General features: G+C 41.9%; 1 protein-coding gene across 1 annotated transcript in view; it reads right to left on the bottom strand.

Moving 5' to 3' along the window:
* The window catches only part of RNASET2 (ribonuclease T2), a 207144-nt gene that overhangs the window by 80123 nt on the left and 101520 nt on the right, over window positions 1-25501 (bottom strand). The window contains exon 6 of the mRNA XM_086927241.1: window positions 18682-18746. Within this exon, the coding sequence (XP_086783367.1) occupies window positions 18682-18746 (65 nt within the window). The remainder of the gene's footprint in view (window positions 1-18681; window positions 18747-25501) is intronic.

Consider the following 25501-nt stretch of genomic DNA (forward strand, 5'->3'; position numbering starts at 1 on the left):
TTTTGTACTACTAGAGGACTTGTCATCAATGTGGACAAAACTAAGTATTTCATCATGCACCCCCCGCGTAAACTTGGCCGCCCCCCGATTTTGAACTCTATCCCCCTTGAAAGAGTGGCAGAATTCGACTATCTGGGAATCCGTCTGAGCGATGCTATTAGCTGGACTGCCCATATCAACAAAATGACAGTTGGTCCTAAAAGGGTGGGGGGGGGCCCTCCTTAAGGAGTACAGTAACTCATCAAAACATTGTGTAGCCCCGATAATAGACATCTATAAAGCCCGAGCTGTATCTGCATCACTCTACGGAGCAGAATTATGGGGTCTAGGCAACATGGAGTCTCTGACCAAGGCAGAGAATACATTTATTATGGACCTCCTTGCCATCCCGACGAGTACCCCGACAGTCCCGGTGCTAATGGACGCTGGCTGCAAATCAATTAAGGACCAGGCCCGCCTTCGACCTCTCCTGCTTTGGGCTCGCTTGTGGATGGTCCCCGAGTTAAAATCCTACGCAGACGGGCTGGCAGAGGTGATGTGCTTAGACGGTTGGCAGAAGATCAAATGGCTTAGGAACATCACACACCTGCTAGGGGACCTAGGATTGGGGTCCTGCTGGTCCAACCACTCAGCTCCCCCAAAGGAGTACCTAAAAAAACTATATTGGGAATGGGTTTCTGCCAAGCTCATCAGCAATCAGCGTCACTGCAACGCAACCGCAGCTTATTTGGAAATAAAAGACGTTGTTGCCTTCGAGCCCTATTTGGACATTATTACCATTGCCATGGACCGGGCTCTCTATATTAAATTTCGACTAGGGACTTTACCCCTTGCCGACCTCCGCTCTAGGTGGAATATGTCTCAGCTGGCATCACGCCATTGTGCCTTATGCACCGATAAACCTGAAACTGTGGCACACTTTCTTTTTGAATGCCCGGACTATGTGCGCCCCAGATCACGTTGGCTTAAACCACTCTGCAGAGAATTGGGCACTCGACAGTACTTGGTGGCCCTCCGGATTTTACTAACTGACACAGCCCCTCCCATTGTCTGTGCCGTATCTAAATTTTTAAAATGGGCCTGGTTGATTCGACTAAAAAGACTGTCTATATCAATTTAATCCTTTTTTAACTAATTTATTCTGATTAACTGCTGTTTTTAATCTCCCTATTTTAAATGTACAGTCTTTTTTAACGATGTGCTGTTTTTATATTCTTTGTAATGCTTTTATTATATATGCATATCGAAATAAAGCAATCAACCAACCAATAGATCACACAATTGGTGTTATCTTTTTTCATTCTTTTTTTTAGGGAGACTAGCTGAAATATTAGAAAGCCACTAAACCGTGTGATACATCAAACTGACTTTTAGGCTAGGTGAGTTTGTGTAAGGCAAACTGAATATGCTCATATGACTTTTGTTAGGGGGACTACACCGAGGTAGATCAACCTATTTCCAAGGGGTATCCACCAGGGCTTATCTTTTCTGATCTTTGCCATGGGACTCTTTCAGAGATAGTGTGTGAGAGAGCATTGAGGAGCAACAACACTTCAAAGAAGAGTAAATTTGAGAGAATTTTTATTTATAAATTTCAAAAGAAAGACTAGTAAAAACTATTCCAAATCCTAAACCATCACCATAATAAAAAACACAAGAGGCGTTAATGCTTTTACTGACTTTAAAAGCAAAATGTAATTTTTCTGAACAGATTTAATATTCATACAACTGCAAGCATTAAATAAATAAAGCATCAGTCCGATAAACAACATATTTCTTAACTATAGGCCGTAACAGTTATTTACGCTGAAGCAACAATCTATTAGCGAATACTTAACATCAAATCTAACATCTAGGTTAGAGGCAAACAGGCCCTCATTGGCCTTTGCTGCTATCATCAACCCATTAATTCGCTAGGCTGGGTTTGTCCCTATAATAAGTCCCAAAATCAACGATTGTTTTTCCAAGTCTCACAGATACTTTAGTTAGGAGAAATCCTCCCTATGACATGTCAAAATAAAAAAAAGGTAAAATCAATCTTTTATAATGCAAATAAAGAAAATCACAAGATCGACTGTGATCATTAGTGAGATCTTTGATTGAAAAAAATTATAAAGTAATTACTAAACTCACAAGTGAATGAACTTAGACCACCTTTTTACAAGTCCCAGCAAACAACAGATCTCAAACGACAAGACTGCATCAGAGCACCTCGAAAGTACGCTCTTCAGCTCTGGTCTCTTCACTTGAGCCAATAAGCAAAATAGTAATTTAGTAATTTGAGTACATTCTTTAAACAGCATTCTAGCTGAAGTTAAGGAAGTCTGGTATCAAAAGCTAGCAACTCTGGGGGGCGAAGATAGGACGCCAAACAAGATGGCGGCGGAGCTCCGGAGCTCCACTCCACCGTTCCCAGCTTAATCTCTCTTAGAGAGCACAAGACCCCTGTTTCACTCAAAGATGTAAGATTCCTGCTATACATGATAGCGGCGAGCACTTCAACCCCTCAAATGCCGTTTTTTCATCGTTTTGCGGTTGTTTGACGAGGCGACCCGTTTTCTTTAAAAAACGGCCGCCATCTTAGATTCTCTTCATCACGATCACCGTTTTTCTTTTGAAACTTCAGTATGCTCAATTTTTTTATGCACAAAGCACTACTATTGTGTGTTTTGCTCTGAAGGTCATGTAATTCTTCACAGCTGCTTCGATTATACTCCTTCAACTCTACTCTTTTCATCATGTGAAGATTTTATTTGCCTCCTTTGAAACTACAGCCATTTTGTACCTTATTCGACGGGCTCTGTGATGTGACTTTCTTCAGTATAGATGGTCTTTATTCAGCCGCTTTTGTTGCTGTCATAAATGTTACACTCTTTTTGAATTGCACTGCGTTGTTCTTTAAAGAGGTCTTCTATGCCCCAGATGCTATGGAACTTTTTTGCGGTGTTTTGAAATATTTCTCTACATCATCATTTGTAGAAGCTTCAGCTTTCTTCTTTTCCTTGATTTTTTAAATTGATGCTTTCTCGTGCAGTGATTTAGGCAAACTTTCTATTCACTAAGCTCCACGTCTTTATATGGGGAGGCTGAACAGTCTTAAACTTTCTGCGTCCTCTAAAGTTACTGGGTGCTCAGACTCAGATTCCAGTTTTAACGAAATGGAAGACTCTTCTCTTCAGTAACCCGATGACTCGTCAGGCACCATTCCCAAAACTCAGCTCGCAAGCAAATTTCCCGCAACTTCCACCAAACGACCAAAAAAGGATCCTCCTTCTCCAGTGAATTCTTCTTCGTCATCCATGGATTTAATCCTTGAGGAAATCTGAGCTTTAAAACCCTTCATAGAGGAAGCCAACAAGACTCTACAATTGTTTAATGACAAGTGGTCTTTATTGGAGTCACATGTGCTCATTGTGTTACAAAGGACAGAATCTCTTCAAGTTTCATGTTCTCGTATCACCTCTCTAGAGTCCGAGATAGCTGCGCTTAAGAAGCAAGGTGAAGATTTAGAAAACCGAAATCGCAGAAATAATCTTAGAATTTGCGGTCTTCCTGAAAACATTGAGGTTTCTAATCCAACAATCTTCTTTCAGTCGTTTCTGCATAAGCTCTTGGACTTACCTGCTGATACTCCTCTAAACATTCAAAGAGCTCACAGACTGGGTCCTAAAATTTCTATTAAGCCTTGTGGTGTCATCATGCTATTCCTGCAGTATACAGACCTCCTACAAGTTTTGTCTGCTGTCAAGTCCAAAAAACAAATTGTTTGAGAAGGTCATCGCCTCTTTTTCTTTCAGGACGTGGCTAAAGTTAGGGCAAACCATCGGAAAACTTTTCTCGATCTACGTCCCCACTACAAGTTATCAATGCCAGATTTGGTCTACAACATCCTTGTATTTTCAAAGGCACATACAAAGAAAAGACTACAACTTTTAAAGATCCAGCTGCATGACAAGAATTCCTCCGTCACCTTGGAGCTGTTGTCATGGACACTTCAACACCTACAGGATTATTACTTATGCACCGCCTGATGTAGATCTTTTTCTGTTTTGACTGTACTTTGAGCTTTGTCTTATTTTTATTTTTTTATTGTTCTAGTACCTGCTGGTTATTTGTACTTTTCCCATGTCTCTTTCTCCAATACATTACTTCTTATATTATTGTTCTTTCTCCCCTCATATACAGGTGTTTTTGTCCTTATCAATTCGTTACCTATTTGGTCTCCCATGTGTGTCGAAGTTTTGATCATGGTCTCTCTGGAGTTCAGTGGAGTTCTGATGCCATTGTCGTCATATTCTGGTGTAGTCACTCCCCATACCGTCTTGCTTTGTAGGTATGTCTTTCAGTCGTCATTTGTTTGACATGTACGGTCTCTTGGTTTTTCATCTTATCTATCGATTTTCTTTGTATGGCTTCTTTTTTTACTCTACCCCTCTCCTCTCTATTTATTCTTGTTTACCTTTTTTTTTAAGTCTTCCTTGCTAACACAACTGCTCTTTTTCCTTCACCTTTTTCCTTCTATATATTCCAATCAAATGTAACTTTGTTTCTTGTAAGCATACTGTTTGTTCATACTTTTCTCATTAAATACATTTTGGGTTGCTACCTGGAATATTAAAGGATTAAATAACAGGTGTTATCTCACCTGGCAAAGTTAAAAACTGACATTGCTTTACTCCAGGAATCTCACATTTCTAAAAATGAAGCTTCCAAGCTGAAGAGATATTGGGTGGGGCATGTGTTTAATTCTCCTACCCTAGGAAAGAAAATTGTGTTTTGATTTTCTGTCATAAGAAATTTAATGTTTCTGTTGTTCACCAGGAAGCTGATGCTGAAGGGTGTTGGGTTATTAAGCTTCTTATAAATAAGATTCCTTTAGTTGTTTTTAATGTATATGGACCTACTGCAATCGATAACGTTTTCTGGACTAATGTATCTGATAAACTATTTACCTATGATGATTAAATTATATTTGGTGGTGATTGCAATCAAATCCTCGATCCCATTTTTGACAGACATTCTAAAGTTAAGTTTGTCCCATCTAAAATGCAATCACAGTTTGCCTCCACAGTGCGGCGCAAAGCATTAGTTGTTATTTGGCGACTTTGCCTTCCTGACCTTAATGAATAGTTTAAATTTGGCCGCGCACCACTCTAAGTCCCGTATTGATTACCTTTTTCTAAGCAAATCCCTGTCCCAGCATGCCATTCAATCTGAAATCGATTCAATCTTAATATTAGACCAGGCTCCTGTTTTTGTTGATATTGATCTTGTCCCCTTTTCTCCTCACCCTGGAGGATGGCGTTTTAACAATTCCCTACTACTTGACCCTAATTTTTGTCAGAAATTCAATTCTGAGTTTTTCACTATCAATAATACTCAGGATTCTCCTTTTGTCATGGTATGGAATTCTTTTAAAGCAGCTGCCAGAGGTTTTATTATACATTTTGTATCGCAAATGAAAAAATCCTTAGAAGCCCAGTCCTCTAAGCTACTTAATAAAATTAAGCAATAAGAATACACTTATTATCATTCTAATAATAAGTCCTCTTTGAAAAAATCTTCTGGATGCTAAACTTACTTTTAATAAATTATCTACGGATGCTGCTTCCAATTGTCTACTAAAAAGTAGTTCTCGCTACTATGGAGGCCAAAACAAAATGGGAAAACTGTTGGCTAATTATTTACAAGTGAGGAAAGGGAGAATAAAAATTGATTCTTTGCAAGGCACTGCTGGTACTCCTATCTATAAAGATATCTTAAATGAATTTGTTTCTTTTTATAAGAATCTTTATACGCCTGAATCATTACCAGACAAGTCTGATCTTCTTTCCTATTTTCGTTCCATTCCTTCTCCCTCATCTAACCACATTGATTGTGAACCTTTAGGACTTGATATTTCTTTAGCAGATATATCTCAGGCTGTTTCAGTATTACTGTGTGGGAAGGCGCCTGGACCAGATGGTTTTACCACTGAATTCTACTCTCACTTTGCAAAAATCCTTTTACCCAATCTTTTACTTTTGTTTCAATCTTTCGGAGATAATGGTTCTTCTAGTGGTAAGTTTCGAGAAGAACTGATTTGTTTAATTCCCAAAGATGATAAGGATCACACACTCTGTGAGAATTATTGGCCAATTTCGTTAGTCAACACACACGATAAGATCATTACAAAGATTCTGGCACTTCGTATTGATCCTATTTTACCTGATCTTATTGGCCCTGAACAAGCATGTTTTGTTAAAGGACGACCTGCATCTGACAATTCTTGAGTCTTCTTTAAAATTTTAAGCAAAGCTTCTTCCTTGGATCATCCTATTGCAGCGATTACCCTAGATGCTGAAAAAGGTTGGGATTTTAGGTTTCATGCTGCAATGGGCTGGTTTTCCTCCTAAAATTAATAGCTTTAAATTGTTTATTATACTCAAATCCCCAGGCTTCAATTTCTGTTAACGGTAAGGCTTCTGATTACTTCTCACTACATAGAGGGGTAAGGCAAGGAAACCCTTTATCTCCATTATTATTTGTCACAGCTTTGGAACCTTTCCTTACAAAAATTAGACAGGACAATCGTATTACAGGGTTTCAATTTGGCTCTCATCAAGTTAAGATGTCAGTTTATGCTGATGATATTCTTTTATATTGCTCCAACCCAGAGACCTCTCTCACTCCTTTTCTTCAACAGGTATCCTCTTTTTCTAAACTCTCAGGTTACCGTCTAAACGCTGATAAATGCAAAATTTTGCCTTTAAATTTTCTTTGTCAAAAACATTTCTTTGAGTCTTCTGGTTTTACATGGCAACCAATTAAAATAAAATATCTGGGATTGTGGTTTGCACCTTTATTATCTGATACACTAAAATTAAACTTTGATTATATTATTAAAAAATGAAATGATCCTATTAGTTGTAGGCATCCCCTTTTCCTATCCTGGTGGGACCAGTTAGATTCAATTAAGATGAGGCTTTCCCCTCTTGTATTGTACATTATTTCCATGATTCCTATTCACATTCCTCAATATTATTTTAGGAAAATTGATTTTACTTTTATAAAATTCCTATGGAAGAGTAAATCACTGCGTAGAGCCTTATCCTCACTAAAGAAGGATAGGTACAATGGAGGTCTTAAATTCCCCAACTTTGGGACTTACCATTCCGCTTTTTCACTAAAACAAGCCGGTAGGTGGATATCTATGGATCTTCCTTTATATCCTCCTCTCTGGCTACAGTTGAAAACATTTCTTATTGCTCCTTTTGATTCTCAAGAGATCTTAACTTTTACTGCCAACACTGCTTCTTTGCGTTCCCCTGCCATTTCTCATTCTCATAAGCTTTAACTTTCTCTATATTCATCATATCCCTCTACTAGTTCCCTCCATAAACAGCCTATATTGCACAATAAATCAGTACAGATTCATATTCGTCCTATGTACTGGAAAAGTTTATATCTGAAAGGGCTGGAGTGGCAGATAACCGACTATAGGCAGGATCCAGGGATAGTCTATGTTCAGTCAGTAGGATTTCCTTATTAATGACTGGTCAAATAGGCATCTAAAGTCCCAACCATTCCTGGACCACCACCAACTTTCCTTTTTGCCATTTTAGAGAACACTATCAATTAAAGTTAGGACCTAGTACACAAAAGGTAGATAACAGTAAACAACTCTACACAATGTAAAATTGAGACCAACTGTTCAGTACGTCACCTTAGTTCTAATATATGTCGACTATACTAAAATGGATGCTGTACGAAGAAGTAAAAGACTGATGATATAACCATTACTATGATAAAAATGTAATCTTTACCAGTAGAATATTTGGCTAACGGTTCACAGTATAACTCATAAAAATATTATTCCGTTTAAACCAGAAAGCCACGGGTGCAAAGTTCCAGAGTTCGGCTTTCCACTATCAACAGTGTTCACAGTACATATTTTACTCACATGGAGACAGTTACTTGACAGTGGTACGTGTTCGGTAGGGGGGAGGCCAAGTCCTGCCTCGGTCTGCCCCGGACGGCCACAGACAGTCCCGCCCTTGTCCCGGGCTTCTCCCGGCGCTGCCCGCGCGCGTCCCTCGACGCGGGAGCTCCCCGGTGATTTTATGCGCCGGCGGGCGCAGGAATAGCGTCGGCGGCGTCCTAGCCGCAAGTGGTGTCGAGAGATGTAGTCCCGGTAGGAGGCCACACCACGAGTAACTTGGTGCTCCGTGCAGGCGGTCAGGAAGTATAGCGGAAGCAGGAGAGCAGGAGCGGCGTCCTCAGGTGAGTGCCCCCGGCTCTGTTTGATGTCCCCCGCAGCTCACCGGTGATTTTATGCACCGGCGGGCGCAGGAAGAGCGTCGGCGGCGTCCTAGGCGCGAGTGGTGTCGGGAGAAATAGTCCCGATATGAGGCCACACCACGAGTAACTTGGTGCTCCGTGCAGGAGGTCAGGAAGTGTAGTGGCAGCAGGAGAGCGGGAGCAGCGTCCTCAGATGAGTGCCCCTGGCTCGGTTTGATGTCCCCCTTAATAAAATCAGACTTAAAAAAAAAGCTAGCAACTCTGTACTGTAAAGTGCCTAAGGTATTACTTTTCCATCGCTAAGCCTTTAAAGGTTTAAGGAGGGGCCCCGATTTCAACTATCCATTCATTAGAGGATATTTATTGTTGCCAAAAAGTTGGTACTTAGAGCAGAAAAAAAGATTATCCCAATTCAAATAAAAGCTAAATTAACTAACTGAATATTTATAACAATGAGCCTGCAGTAATTTAACATTTGGTCACCGCCACAAATATTTCTATGGATTACTTGAGAATACCATCAAACTCAGTTTTATTCATTTTAATTGTGAGTTTATTCTACATTCAATATGGACTAAGAGCAGACTGATTGTATTGGAATATATTGGTTAATGAGCCACTACCAGAACAGACAAGGGATATAATGTGTACCCATTCTAGGAGAGAAAGACTGGGTTTAAAAGTATGAGTAAATCAGTCACAAGCAGCAAAAAACATATTGGGGCAAGGACACTGCCATGTTATAAACCATTCTCATTAGAAATAATGGAAATATAGGATGTAAAACCTACATCTAGAATCTCATTCCATCTGAGCCTAAATTCCAGTTTCTGAAGAATGGCTAACAGGCCAGGTGAAATATACCAACCCTACAATTTAGCCCACAAGTTGCTGAGGCTAACTAGGGCAAAAGCTGCTCTCAGGTCCATGAAACGGAAATATAAGTAACTACTGTCTCAATGGATCTCCGAGCAAATGCTTCTAGATTAAAACAATGGTGAACCGTGAAGTGATCTTCTCAAAATCCTCCTTTTTCATATGGAGAACAGTCTCAGACGTCCAAGCTGTTCAACCTTTAAGGACTTCATTGGCATAGATTGTAGCAGTCAATGTTCAATAAGGAAATCGTACAATAGTTAGAGGGTTTATACGACTCCTTTTTATGTTTTGGTTTAATAATATGACTTTTTCAGAAATCAGGGATTATGCTCTTGATTGCAACCCATCGCAGGAAAGGATGGAGTCGGTGCCCACCACCGCAACTGGAATGTTCTCAGGACCTCCTGTTCAACAAAGATTCATATATGTTTTTACTCCTGATACACTTCTCTTTGTTAAATCCAAAACTATTGGGTGAGGGATAAAAGGGTTGGTTTCATTTCCAGGTCCAGGTGGAATTGTGTTAATTAATATAATCAGAAAATAAGCGAAGCAGCTCACCTCAGGCCTGAATTTTCGAGTAAACAAGGGGCTAGCTTTGTTTCCTCATTGACCAACAAGCAACATGACTCATTGTTCAGTATAACATTAATTTCTTCTATTTAACATGGATATCTATATATAGTCATTGACTGCATCTGTTTTTTAGATCTAACATGCTGCCTCCATTTACGCACTACCTCTTTCCACAGAATAAATAAGTCCAGGTTGAATCAGTTTTTCAATGACTTCCTTAATTTCTGGTCATCATAATGTTTGCCTTCCGACAACGTTGCCCTTAGAAATGTTTCCACCGTAGAAATCAAGGTACCATACAATAGAAGTGGTTTCTTGGTAAAGCAATCTATTGAGTATTACACAAAGTACCTTAAACTGAATTCTACACAGGGACATAGCGCCTGCATTAGAGGGGGGCATCATTCATGAGGGTCCAATGTTGCCTCTAGAGGTAGAATATCGGAGACATATGGAGTATTTGGGACCGCCTAACATTTTGTAGGGGGACCCATCATTGGTAGGCCGCACCAGCGCTCTGGCATGCAGCAGATATTGTTTTCTACAAAGGGGCTTGGACCCCAGCTTTGATTACCATTCATGGACTTCACTGTCACGTCACTGTTACTCTAATTTGCTGCCTCCTAAATGGTTGGTGTGTGACGGCTTCATTTCCTCATCTTTTGTCTGGAGCAGTGCTGATTGCTTCACATTGATTAGGGTTCCTCTGCTGCTGGCGCAGGCGCTGAGGTACAATGTTTCTTTCCAGCTAGCACAGTTATCCTGGCTGCTTCTTCCCTCCCATCTCCCATTCCCTCTTGCCTGTTTTACTTCTGCCCTCCTAACACTCCAGCCCCCTGTTGATGATGCCCATTTAAAAGCTTGCTCAAGAATTTTGAATCTGAAGCCTGCTATTTGGAGTCAGGAAAACCGTGCAATTAGAAATCGTATATAGCGGATCTCTTTTTAAGTGATTCAGGAGGATACTGTAAGAAGATGTTTCTGCCAAATGGTTTCTTCAAAATCACAAGCATTGATGAGCTGATATGACAATCTAACAATTATTGGCTGCAACAGTTGCTGCCTTGTGTTTTATTTTTATTTTTCAACTGCATCAGTTGCATCCTCAGGGCAGCAGAGGGTTTTGGGAATGTCGGGATAGCTAATTTACTATTCAATGTCCAGCCTGAAAGTACTTGCAGAAAGTGCACCCTCTTATGGCCATTCTTTATGGATGGTGCCCTGATGAAACTGCTGAAGGCAAACAACTAAGAATATTCTTGCTTGCCTGCTGCATCCAATCTTGTACTCTTTGTCAAAGGTGTGGAGGGAGCAGCCAGATTCTTCCAAAAGCCTTTATGTGTGCTTACATGGATTAAGGTTTTGAAAGTAACACCCTTTAATCAGGACTGAGGTAAGAGGTTTATTACGATATACAGGAACGATCCTAGGGAACACCTGCACCTCCAGCAACTGCTTGTCCTCTGCCCCTGTGGTTCCACAATCCAGAACCCAATGCAGGAGGACAACCAGATCTCTGGTGGGTTGCTAGGATGCAAAGATGCAACACAGGTAGTACTGTACCCTTGATGTAAATGAGGCTCTGGTATGAAGCTCTGCATTTCCACTTCATTCCAGGAGTAATCATTTTTCGAGTATTTTTAAAATTTCAGGACCATATTTCGATACAAGCTTAAAAATCAGAAGATATTGATAACTAGTTTCTGTTCCAGGCAGGGTCTCCAATTAGAAATTCCCTTCTTCTGCTGGCATGGCAACACCATGATGATGGAAGGCTGCTCTTTAAATGGCATAATAGGAAACTTCACCTGGAGGCAATGCATTAATGGAATATGCATCCAAAACCTCATCTTCTGTGAAGTGTTCGATAGTTATCCCACATATCTCTCAGCTATTCAGCCTCAATGTGATCCTTATGTTCAACTAACTCCTAAGCTTCTTACTGTGTGCAGAACAACTGCAGGTAACAAAGGGGTGGGAACATTAAGTGGTTCTTACTAACTTATTTGCCGTCCTTTGAATTGGATGTTCATTCTTCAACCAAGTTAATTCAATTTACTTGCAAGCTTTCCTAATGAATTAGTTTATCTGACTGTGCTCCCCAGTTTGTGCCAACGTGTGGCTTTTTTGTGTCTAAACATATTCATTGCTGGCCAATATCTTGTCTTACAGTTTTTCTCTGTGGTGATGGGTCTGCAGCTAACTTTTTCAGTTTACATGTCTTACCTCCTTTTGAGGTAGAATTTCAGTGTATATTTGTGGCTCTTTCACAGATTGTTCGACAACAGATTTCAGGACCCTTTTGGAAGTTAAGAGTATCCTGTAGACATATTTTTGAGGGCGTGCTAAATCAATCATTTGAGGGGAATCTTGGACATGTTTATAATATTCTTTTCAAATCTGATCCATTCCAGGAGTCAAAACCAACAAGGAGGATGGTTATTTGAGATTTGATTCTTCGGTGTTGATGTCGGAACCATGTTTTGATGCCAAAGTGCCTATGTCAGTTTTTAACTTAGAGGTACACTGAGTAAGTGTTCCTTATGTGAATGTCTTTGTTGCAGTCTCTATCCTTGCCAGAGCAGACTTCTGTGGTATTTTCAGGGCAATGTATTGAAGTATCGGACACTTTAACTGATGGAATCAATTCCTCCTCATCCACATCAATTGCTGCAGATGGATCCGCTTCTACATCTTCCCCGTCTAGTTCCATGACATTCACACTGGTCCTCAAACGCCTCTTTGTTAAAGTCCATCCAGTTTATAGCAGCATACAATGACCAGTGCCTATCCCTGGGCAGAAAAAGCTCATTTTGCATCGAAATGCTTTATAACACTTATCTTCAAAGATATTTCTTGGTAAACAAGGTTAACAAACATTGGATGGTCTGAACAAGGGAAGCCGGAATTATAATGGATAACACTACGAGCTGTGTTTTCCATGTCAAAAGCCTCAGCCTTTGCACTCTGCTATCCCAGTCATTCTCACAAGACATAGATGGCTTAGATTATAAAATTCAAAGAGGCTGTGTTGAAATTACTCCAGTAATAGCCGTTCTTAAAAATTTTTTTTACAAAACAGTGCCCCGCAACTGCTGTGTTTTAGTTTTCCAATCATCCATGTTGGCTTTGTCAGTTTTTCACATCTCATAGGTAAACAACACACAACTGATGGTGGGGAAAAAAGGAGGAGGTCTTCCTGTGAGCATCAAGAAATCTAATTACAAATTGTGCACTGCATGCTCCAAACAAAGAAAAACAAATATCAATAGTCCAAACCACTCGGGAGTGCACATTGATGGTATTTACAACACACTAAGGGCCGGATGTAGGTCGGTCGGTAACGGCCGAAAATCGGTATTTTCGGCCGTTACCGACCGAGATTGACAAAATGGTATGTAGGGCCACATATTTTACAGATTCGGTAAATTTACCGAATCTGTAAAATACCGAATCGGTATTTTTACCGATTCGGTAACAATGAGATGTAGGTGGGACTCTTCTGAGTCCCACAAGCCTTACAGAATCGGTATTTTACCATGAAATCCAACTTCATGGTAAAATACCGATTCCGGTGTGCATGCACATGTGTGCATGCACACCTGTGCCATATGACAGGCAGACCTGCCCTTAGGGCAGGTATGCCTGCCACATGGCCCCCGAATCTTTTTTGGGGGTGCTAGAGGGTGTCAAAGTGACACCCCCTGCACCCTTGTCAAAATCGGTATTTACCGATTCGGTAAATACCGACCGGTAATGCCCCATTCATTCCTATGGGCTTCAAAGCCCATAGGAATGAATGGGGCATTACCGGTCGGTATTTACCGAATCGGTAAATACAGATATTTACCGATTCGGTAAAAGGAACATCTGGATGTTCCTACATATCCACCCCTAAGATTTACTGATTTTTAATTACCGAATCGGTAGAATTCGGTAATTAAAATTCGGTAAATCTATTTTACCTAAATCTGGGCCTAAGTGGCATAGACATATTCCTTTGCCTTAATTAGCAGAAGTGGGAACTGGCCTGATTGAACAGTTCCAGTAGGGAACCTAAAAATGTTGATTGCCGAGTTTGGCGTGGTACTTTAGAAAAGAGGTTGATTACAGAAAGGCAACTCAGCTGTGTAATGAGCACCTGCCTACATTTTATGAATTTGTAAATTATAAGCAGCAAACAACACTGATACGTTTTGTTACAAGCCCCAACAGTCATTATTTGATCCAACACCAATAATCCTAAAAGCACAAGTGAGCACAATCCATAAAACTCTAATGTGTGAAAATATTCAAATACCCTAGCACAAGAATGGGAGAATCAGGAAGGGAAGACTCAAAACCGGCTTGGCGGTCACTGGAGATGCCGCTCCTTGAACTGGCAATGTATATAGTGTTGATATCAGCAACCCCCCCTGCTTAGCAATAATAGTCACGCTGCGGAAAATAAACAGTACACACAAGTTTTGATGGGAAAACAGTTTGCTGCAGGTTTAGTACATAAAAGGAGTATGGCAACGTGATGGGTTAACTTACGGGCGATCCAAGGGCAGACAGCGGTGACTAACCTAAGCCGCCCTGTCCGCCTGATGAGCCAAACTGCACCGGGGCAAACCCAATTGGTGTTACCATTTAGGAGGGGGTAATCCCCCTTCTCTACTATGCACCCCTATTCCATCACTTTTACTCATACATTTTTAGGGGCGGAGCATATTGAGGCAAGTCACTGGTTGCTCAGGCTTACAACCGCCCGAAGGACTAGAGGGGCACCATCATTTTCAATCAGGGTCCTGCTGTCAAGACTCATGGGATTTTGGCATAATGCACCCACATCCGGCCCAACCCCCACCATGGCAGGCTCCATAACCTCCTGCAACAATTCCCATCTACCTCTGACTGGTTACCAGTCCTCTAGCTGGACAATTCCCATCTCCCTCTGCAGGTGTTCCCTGTCCCTATTGGGGGAACCTCGTGGTGTATGCACTAAAGAGACCATGACTTATTTACCTGGCCCTTCTTATAGTATTTGATTTTGAATTAGAGTTGAACCAAGCCCATCCTGCTTGGTGGGCTTGTGCTTGACTTATTTACCCTTCCATAAGCAAGTTTGATGGCCTCCACTTGAATTGGGAACTACTGTTCTCCGTTTTAACCACAGCTTTAATTACCCAACCGTAGGCATATTTAATGCCCCCCCAGAGCTGGGAACTGTACTCTACTTACAATTCAGGGTGACATCTCTATGTGTCCTCTGTGCCAATAAGAGCCTACTTGTTAGGTGTGCCGGGTCGTGAATTTACCCATCACCGCCAAGTCCCTGATTTCAGGATACGCTGGAAAACATGTTGGAGTTCGCCTACCAGGCAAACTGTGTATTTGTTAACAAGTTATTGTGTGTGGCCAACACCATACCCTTATCTTTGCCTGCTGGCCTCCTCCTGTATGGGAGTACGCCAGCAAGAATTCTTGCCCCATAGGGAATGCAAAACTATTGCTCTCACGTAACCATAGTTCTGTCTGATTTAATCCATAGTGCACCATGCGCAATATGTGCCTTAAATTTTGGGTTGACTAAGCCCTTCTTTACTGCCCCTCTGTGGTTATTGCCAAATAGGGGTTCAACAGATAGCCATGTGCCACACCAGCAAGTGGGAGATGTACCTGCTCCTTCTAGCTTTGAATACATGCTGTGTCCTGGTAATTGTCAGCATGTGTCCTCTGAACCCTTCTTTCTCCACCCTATTGGAGTCACAGCACACACTTTTTTGGAATGACAACCTTGTGCAACCCTCCTATTTGAAACCCACTCTGTATGCTAGTTCATGGCATGTACCCTTCTGCCCGAGTATGTGAAAATGTATGCCTATAGCATTGCGCCTACACCCCGTATTCTGCTTCATTTCATGTCCATACTGCATGCCAGCCCCTCACCGTCTGACTGCTGTATTTAAATGCAGTGTCGCCATGCAGATGTCCCCAACCTAGCACATGCCGTCCACTTCCCAACTTCTGCTAATGTGTGCCAGGGAGCAGACAAGTGGGTGGGAACAGGAGGAGAACAACATGTACAGATACCGCCCTTTCTTGAATCATGGAAATGCCAAATGTTCTTAATACATTGTAGCCTTCTTGTGCTCTTACCCATTGCATGCCAAACTCTAGGAACTGCAGCACACTTGTTAGATGCCTAATTCTACACCCTGCCTAGCTGCCATGGCTATAGGACGGGTGAAATTTAGCTCAACTGAAGTAACATGTAATATGCCCTCATTTACAGTATACACCTACTTTGCTGAATTGACCAAACCTTGCAAAGACAGTTTTATTGATAAACGATGGCGAACAAGTTAATGGTTTCTAAACTGGTATCACAGAGTGCCTGCCAGTGAGTACCTTGATCTGTTTGGGGTGTGTTAAAATTGTTGCTTGCATCACACTCCAGGATACAGAACTGTGCTAATTCTCTTGCTTTCTTCCATGTGGCACGCTCGGTACATTCACAGGTGTTTCTTTACATTTTCTGTTTCCGACTGTAGAATGTAACGAGATTGCTAGCAACTATACCAGACAACTAAAATTTCAGGTATTCTGACAGGGGTCCTGGCCTTGTCTTTGCCCACTATGAGGTGATCTGGACTGCTATGCCAAGCGTCAATTGGGCCTCAGCTATCAAGTGTACCCATCCATCCAGTGAAACACCCGCTGTGATAACTAATCTGCTCCCTATACATGGTACTTTGTAGTAAATCAATCATGTCCAGCGGGGGGCTATGAGGGTGGCCAGAGAGTGCGGGCAGGTATAAGTACCTGGCCCCAGCCCACTGTGCACCGGAAATGATGCCATAGAGGGGCCGGATGTAGGAGGGACTCCCAGAGTAGGTGGTCCCTGAAACAGGGCGCGGTGCGGTACCTAATGCGGCACGAAGGGGGCCGCCCTCTTATAGGACCGACTGCGTGTGCTGCGGGCAGTCGCACAACGTCAGATACTGAACTAGAAAACAGACCAAGGTTTACGGAGACCAGGTCTCCTGGATTTGCCAGGACAGTCCCAGTTTTCCCAACAGCTGTCACAGCAGATTTTGTTATATGTAGCTCATGTCGGGGATTTGTTTTTTTTTTGTGTGGTTTTTTTTTTTTTAGAAGATCCACTGAAAACATAAGGAGACCGGTTTCTATGAGCTCAAAGGCAGGACGAGTTAGCCGCTCTTATCAGAGCACAACTAAAATAACACCAATGAGGCTGGGTTTAAAAATTGCTTTTAATGTAGTTCCTTTGTGCCTCGTTGTCTGTGTTTATATATCGATGAGTGCGGTTATTCAAGTCATTTTGTGCCACTCAGTTGATGTAAATGTGTAGTCCTTCTTTGATGTTTGTTAAACATCCAGGTTTTTGGTTTTCAAAATCTGTTCACCCTACTAAAGTAACCTACTACAGTGGAAATAATACAGTTAAATAGGAGTACAGCCACGCGTGTACCATCATTAAGGGCACTACTAAGGAGCACTGATAAAGTAAAAATACTTCTCGCATGCGGTTGGTGAAATGCTTTTGGCAAGATGTGGAAAACCTATTGCGAAAGCATTTAAAGTTGTTATACAAAATGTCATAATTAAAGAAAGTTGCATTAACTCTTTGACGATGGCCGTGGTTATACCTGACAAAGATGTACAAAAAGGGTCCTCTGGTTTCGCTTATTTTATTTATGTGGGTGGCATCTTCATTACAGCTCCACAACTCTCCTAGATGCAATTCCTGGCTAAAAGTTTATTTCCAGTAATGTTACCGGGGATATTTCTTTCACTGATGGCAGTTGAGATTAAATGTATGTGTAATGTAATCGAAGGGCATTTCCCACAGTTTTACGGTCACGCTCGAGCCTCCTGGCCTCAGCGCGTGCCTTAGTTTCTATTGTGGTCTGGAGCAATCTACTGCAAAAAGCGATTCTGCTGAGCAATGCTTCCGACCGCGGGTTCAAAAGCGCACACGTCAGCACTTTGACAGGATATTGCCATCGCCACTGCCTAAGAGGCATGTGATTTGTGGACTTCCACACAAACTGCACAAACCCAGGAAACACACTTACAATGCGGAGGTCGGCGGGTTGGTATACTGTACACGCATCAAATTGCTTCCATCCGTAAGAAGTGACACAGACAGCTAAGGCTGTTAATAAAGCAAAATGCAATAACTTTTAAGAGTGCTTGCTGAGGGATTGACAAGAACTGTAAACGTTATGTCCCCCAGTGACTTTCAAGAGACAAAGGAAGGACAGGAAACACTCGGGGCAATGATACGATTTGGAAAACACAATTTATTGTATGCATGAAAACATATTATAAGTTGTTACAAAGGACATAGGTAAATCAAGACCCTATTCCCATAAACAATAAAATTACACATGAAAGGGAGGAACATGCGTTACTTGGAGGTTTATACAAACACTTCCCAAAAGAATTTCACAAAATACAGAAACATGCCAACCTATTGGATGTGTCATGCCTTGTTTCCTGGAGTTCAACTATCGGATGTGAAGGAATACCGCACGAGTAGGAGGTGCTTATAGAAAGAGATGTAAATATGGGGTAGAGATAAAAGGGCATATTCAAAAGGAGCTTTTCAATAAAAAAAAGTTAAAAAGCAGAATAGAAACACAATGGATGTTATGATCTTTTCATTTCCTCATCTTTTAAGTTCACCACCACATCTCTCACTCAGTTGTGAGGGCAATATGCTATGGTTTTAAATTATAAATTAAATCTGGATAACCTTTCATATCTTGCAAATCCCAATTGCAAAGATCATAAATGGAGTACAAATTCATTGTGCTGATTTAGGATACGGTATGAGAAATTCCATAAACGAAATTCTAATAAATTAACAACTTGTTGAATTATAATGATAAACCCTATAGCATAAAATGACATCAGTGAAAAATACAAACTCACCAGAGCTGGGATTGATTTGGATGAAGCACATCAGGCCAAAATTTATTCATGTCAGGCAAAAGGTCCTGTAACGAAAGAATCAACATTGCATTTCCTGTTTACTAAAGACATTTGGTGAGGGGCCGTTTAAGCCTAATAAACGATAGAAAACAGTGAAGCACAATCCTAAAATCAAGGACATACAATCAGAATGTTTCAGATCACCACATAAAAAAGATAAGAGTAAAGCACAAGTCGGATCAGGATGAAAAGCTTGGGATGCAAAGGTTAGGTAGGGGGGCAAACAATGTATCAGAATGGGAGGATTATACAGGAGCTACAACAAAGGGCTTTTGAAAAGTAGGAAGAGGCATCCTCACGTGAGGGTTTCGTGCTACACTTAGATAGGGTCAGCAGATGTTATATAACAGTTTGTGACAAGGTTGGCGTGCTAACACTTTCGCACACACTCCTTTCTGAAGATCCATTCTGTTCACATATGTGCAAAGATAAGTCCTCATTTGGACAGAGGGTCATTTCATCTGAAGGCGCTCAAAAAAGGCAAAGGAAAGCGACAGCGGCCGGTGACTGTTTCTGCTTACATTTGACCTCCTGTTTTGGGAACAGTTTCACTCTTATCTTTATCAACATGCTGGGTTAAAATTTGGAATGTGGCCCGAGTGACTGCCAGTGGCTGAGATTAATTCAAGCACTCCATCCATCACCCTGTTGTTGCCCTAGGTGCGACGGGTATGCCCAGATGCGGGTCTCAAACTTACCGCGCCTTAGGACTCAAGCTACACCTTACTGATGAGCCTCAAATATGGCAAAATCGGTCTGGGGTTGCTTGAGATCGATTCTGGAAGGAACCTCGCCTGGCAACCTGGTTAGGGCTGTTTCCATGAGGAGCAGAGGCAGTACTGATATGCAGAAGGCGGGCCTAAGTCTAGGGTGGCATGACGGGTGAAAAACAACGTACTGGAATGTGGCCCAGAACTATCGCGAGTGGTTGAGGTTAATTCAAGCATTCCTTCCATCACCATGTTGTTGCGGATTAAAATCATAGTTATCATCCTTAAGCCTGTAATTTGAGAGGAGCCAATACCACAGCCATAAATAGGGCTGCATAGCACAACCTTTAATTATGAAGACCCCTGGGAGAGATTTAAGGTTTAGGGACAGCAATACATTCCCTTTTTCACAGAACTAAACAATACAATTCTAAAATGTAGGACATTCTTCCAGTTGGACCCTAGAGACTGTCAGGCATTTAAAGTAGTTGCCAAAGACACTCTTCAACAACAATGCTCTTACTTTATTTACCAGGGCTTCTCTTGGTCCTTGGCATTTGGGGTAGCTTCTCGTTTCAGGTATTTATATTTCCTTTGTCTATGAAGCTTTACATTTCGGTCTCTGTTATTGCATGTCCTCCTTGTATTTCACAATGTTGCTTTTCATTTTTGTACCCAGGACATGTCGATTGTTTAACATTTGGAGGTCCGCTTGACTGCATTTATCAGCAGAGTCAACATTTTTGAGTTTTAGAGTGGTTTTTGTCTCCATCCTGCTCCTCCTCATGGTGGTAGTAACTCCCATTCATGTAGCCTTATTGTGAAGGAAAGGTATAATTTCTTAATGGTTTTCAGCTCTTATTGTGTTGAGCTTTTTGTAAGTTCAAGCGCAAATGTTTTATTTTAGCTACTCCAGGAAGAACTCCAAATTATGACACTTGCTGAGTTGCCTCTTATTATGTAGGGTCTTGTGCCAACAATCATGGATCTCCCCACTGCCCACATTCTCTCCCCTTTGAATAGGTTTCTTTTTGGACTTCAAAAATCTATTGAAAACTCACCCTGCGTCCCATCCAGGATTGCAGTAGGATGTAAAACTCATGCAATTGAATGTGTGCTTCAAACATCTACTGAGAACTCACCCTGGGTTGCATCCAGGATAGGAGGAGGATGTAAAACTCTGACGAGATGTCTACTAGTGTAAGAAGTTATAAGTATTAAGAGCTTTAGTTAGGCTTTGCACCGTGACCCTTCTGTCTTATGCTTCCACATTTCCAATGACTGAGAAAGGGGTCAAGCATGGGATACTTACTACATCTGTTTGATCATTAATAATCCTCCATTAAGTTTGTATGTGAATCTCCACCAGGGCACTTTCACAATGATCTTGAGAGAACATTTTCTCTTTCTGGATATAAGGCCTTGAAGCTTTCTGCATATATTTCTGCATGTGTATTTGGACGTGTACAGTCAGGAATAGAGATGGCTTTTGCTGAGAAACAGCAGGCTGTTACTTGCATGAATTGGGTAAATTTAGGATACACACCCTCTACGAGAACCTTTTCCTGTGGCTTGCTACAATGAGATATTTGTAGGCAGACATTTTCCCCATGAAGAAGGTCTGCTTAAATAGGAGTGTCCTCGGTTCTTCTCGAACAGCTCATTCCTGCTTGTCGTACTCTCTTGGACGTCCAGAAAGAAATGTGCCATTTAACAGGAGAGAAATTGTTTTACTCTGTTCTACCCAACACTCAGGATTAAATTTACTCATATTAACTTTTTTTTAAGGTGGCCAGAGGGCCCCCTTTGTCACCTCCACTTAGATTACAATTGGTGGAGCCAGGTGACTTGAATACCCATTTACCTTGTCTCTGCCCTATTTAGTTTAAGTTTAGTATTAGACAAATCTGGGATTCTTCACTGCATCTCCACATGTGAGTGGAAAAGGCACTGAGAAGACCCCAGGATTCCAAGTTCCCCCCCCTTATGAGGCACTGGTGCATCTCCACTCTGTTTCGTTGTCAGTCGGCTCCCCTGCATAAGTTCAGCTTTTGTGCCTCCTTTTTCCACAATTCAGGTAAACAGGCCTAAAAGCGCGTGTAAGTGGGTACTTCAGAGACTCTAGTGCTGGTGCTTAGAGACTACTTTGCTTGGTAGGCTGTATTCATAAGCACAAATAGGCTTGAAGTAAAGGTGAATTGACTCCCTTGCGGTTCAAACTACAGTCAGAGGCCAAGAACAGTAATCATCTACTCGACCACACAAGAGCAACTTCCTTTCACATACCATCATCCTCCCAGCTTCCACAACCCCGCCGTCCCCACCAAAGTGTCCTGCTCCTGCATGGTCCCACAAACCTATGTTGTCAATTGGTGCAGAGACAAGCCTCCAGAATGCAAGGGCAAAATACCACCAGAACCCTGCTTGGATCTTCTCAGCACCAATCTGAAATGAAGGGGGGTAACCACTCCTCCACTGTCCTTAAAGTGACCCCATATATGATGTCTGCTGATGCACAGGGGTTTTTAACCACACTCTGCATCTCGCTTGAGCTCCAGAGGCTGCAGAGATCTAGGGCACCCATTAGCTAGAACAGCATCAAGATACAACACCTGCAAGAGGCACCCAAACTGGGCACAGCATGGGCATTAGCGCATGCCCAATTTCACTGTATTCGCCGGCCATAAGTGTATGAGGAACAACCAAATGCACAGAGCCAAAGCAAAAGGGGACATTTAGATTCAGTCCCCAGAAGTAAAATCCGGCCAAGCTAAGCAATTACACAAAAGCAAGTGGTGTATTTTAGTTTCAGGTGTTTGTCGAATTAAATTAACCTAAAACCCAGGGATGTAACTCCATTAGTACAGAAGATGCAGTGGAGCATAGTCCAGCCACGTGAAAGGTTCAGTTATAGCTGTGTTTTGCTGTACAACGAGGGTGAGAGGCTCTCCTTCAATTTTCCTTGCTTGCATCCGGGCCTATCAAAAGCTTTCTACAGATCGGGCGGAAGGTGGAGTACTATTTTATATGCACACCTAGTGAACTATCAATAACAATGATCGCATGGACAAGTGTAATATGTATGGGTTAATGTTATGTAGCACAGTGGCACACACTGTACAAAACATAGTTCAAAAACTAAAATAAGCGCTTTAAAAAAAGCCACACTTTTAGAAGAGGGATACAAATTCCACAAAGCTGAACAGTAAGAGGCAAAAAAAATATCACTAAAATTTACTGTACAGGAAATTTTGATACATTAATGCACAAGCCTTTAAATGGGGATATTGGGTTCATTTTGAAAATATTTCAAATAAATACTGTCCGGCCCGCTTCACGTGAGTTCCTGTACATCTTAAATAGAAAATGTATTCTGCTTTGATTAGATAAAAGAATGCTCATCAAGTAATCACCAGTTACCACCAATAACCGGTTTTCCATTAAACAAATAAATAATCTGGAGAACTACCATCACCTTTGCATCAAATATTACATTTCTTGCCCTAATATGTGCCTTTTTTGTGTGAAAGGGAAAGCTTACAAAGAGGGGGTGGGCTTGAGTGGAGGACATGCGCACATAGAAGATGCAGGTCATCCGATCAAAAAGGTCATTCCGCGCAGTGTATCCTCCTGTACGCCCCTGGTCAGCATGAGGGTTACAAGCATAAGCGGCTTCTCTGTGTGGCATCAGAAGTGTCCCAGATTGCATAAAGGCACCTTATCTCTGCAAGGAGGTAGGCGCAAGATTGCAAATGGGGTATGGTTGATCTACAAGCCGCTTCATAGTCATTTGTTTTGTCACCCCTCCCTGCGTCTGTACAACCTGAAAGACTTCAGGAGCGCAGTATGATACAACACATTATCAATTATTTAAACACTAAAAATGTCTCCCTTCATTTTGGTAAGTCCTCCAGGGATAACCTAAAAAGCACAAGCAACAACTCCTCTTATACTCAAGACAAAAAAAGACAACAAACTGCACTTCTTGGAACTGTGCCTATTTATACCATAAATACATTCTTTTCGACTAACAAATTAGCACAAATCTCATTTATCACGGACCGCCTAAATTATCTTTTTATTGGACGTGTTCGGTTTAATTAGGCCTGTCCCCGTTTTAGAATTACAATCTCTCGACAAATACTCCTGATTCGATGTAAAAAAAAAAACGAATTCTGCGGCCATCCCATATTTTGTAAACCTGGAGGGGAAGAACACAATAGCAATAAAGATTAGATAAAGCGTAAATTATTGAAAAGCATCACTCAATGTTCTTTTCTTGACATTCAATAGTATTTATTGTACAAATAAGGTGTTGTGTAAATCAATCTTTCACATTTACTTAAATATCTTTCCTCTAGTTCGGGAGTTTTCATGACACCAAATATCCGATACTTAAGGCGCATGCAACAATGTATGGCTCGACTAATGTATATTACTGTTCAGGTCCATAGTGTGGGTACGGGCAATAAATCAGTCCAGTTAGAAGGTCGGTCGTCTGAAAAAGGACCTGTTCATGTAATAAGACAAGACATTCCCCAAAAGGGCCTTGCTTGCACAGCTCTTTCATAGTTTAAATCTAATCAAACCAAACACAAACCACTGTGAGCCTCAATACGCAGCAATTACATTTCAGCCTATCCCTTCAGACCTTACGTAAGCTCAAAAACAATGTCTCGCTGCGGCTTTACTCGCAGGCGAAACAGGTTAGCCAGTAAAGACCAAGCTAATTTTAGAGGCTCGTAAATTATCATTCTTAATTAATGCAGTTATGAATTCACAAACAAAACGGCCATTAACTCACACAAAGATAATTTCATTGCAAAAAAAGTCGTTACGTATTAGACATTAAATAAATCTAAGAAGAGGCGTGGTGCTAGATGCTCAAAACATGATCATACTGAAATAAAGTAAAAAGACTCCCTACCAAATTCGATATTCGTCGTGGGCCATCATTAGGCCAATCCCAAGCCATGAGAACTCGAGAAATGTTGTAGCACAGAACCGCAAGGATTAGGATTCAGTTTAGCTGAATATAGTAGAAAGGCAGGCTAGCAGGACCCATAATACCAAAATTGAATCGAACAATAGGCCAAAGAGGGGGTGGCCAAAATGCTAGCCAACGAGGAGCTCCATGCTCTGCAACTCAACCACCAAGAACTGTGGCCGAACAATACCCTATGCTCTCCCTCCTGCGCAGACCTGTGTGGGGCATCCCAGACTCCGACGCAAATGGGCCGGTTTGCTCAAAACAACGGAGAGGGGAGAAGCGAGTCATTGACACCAGTGGCACGTAGACCACATGGTGGCTTTGCGGAGCCACCGTCCAAGTAAACTGGAGTTGGTCTGCTGCATGACAAAGTGGCCCACATACTTGTAGATATCGCTCTCCGCAGTCTCCCCCAGAACTTAGTTAGATATCCAGCACCCACTGCGCGGCTACTAGAGACCTGCAGCGAACCCCGGGACAGCCAGAGACAGGACAGACATGACACATGAGGCAGTGACTGCACTGAAGAGGCGCAGCACGCATGCCCACTGATTGGCATCACAGAGTTACTGTCTTCCCTCACCAGAGCGGGTGAAAATACTTATAGGCAGAAAAACAGCCCTGGCAGTGCCTTTCATAGTTAACTATGGCACAAATTCCTGCACACAGATTAGCCATGACTGCGGACTCAATTCAGCTGCCCACAGATCGTGAGTATCTGGTCCTACATCCGCCAGCATGTCCAATATTGCACTCCCATTCCTGATGCGCAAGAGCCCCCACTGCCGGGGGACACACTGGAGGGGACCATGGCATGGTGGAAAAGCTGACCCTATGTAGGGACTGCACTCAAGAGGCGCCGGTCCTCTGAGTCTAGAGAGTCAAAAAGTGTGATCAGACAATTGCTCACCATAACTACGGGAGCAAGCTGCCCCACTGCTTTGGACCCGAGAGGGCGTGCAGACCCGCTCTGAGAAGGGGCAGGCATCACAACTGCTTAGAACTCTGACGGGCTAACACCCACGCCTCCAACTACATACAACAGCAAACCTGTCCCTTC

This window comes from Lissotriton vulgaris, chromosome 6 (genome assembly GCF_964263255.1).
Source record: "Lissotriton vulgaris chromosome 6, aLisVul1.2, whole genome shotgun sequence".
In the NCBI taxonomy this organism is placed as follows: domain Eukaryota; kingdom Metazoa; phylum Chordata; class Amphibia; order Caudata; family Salamandridae; genus Lissotriton; species Lissotriton vulgaris.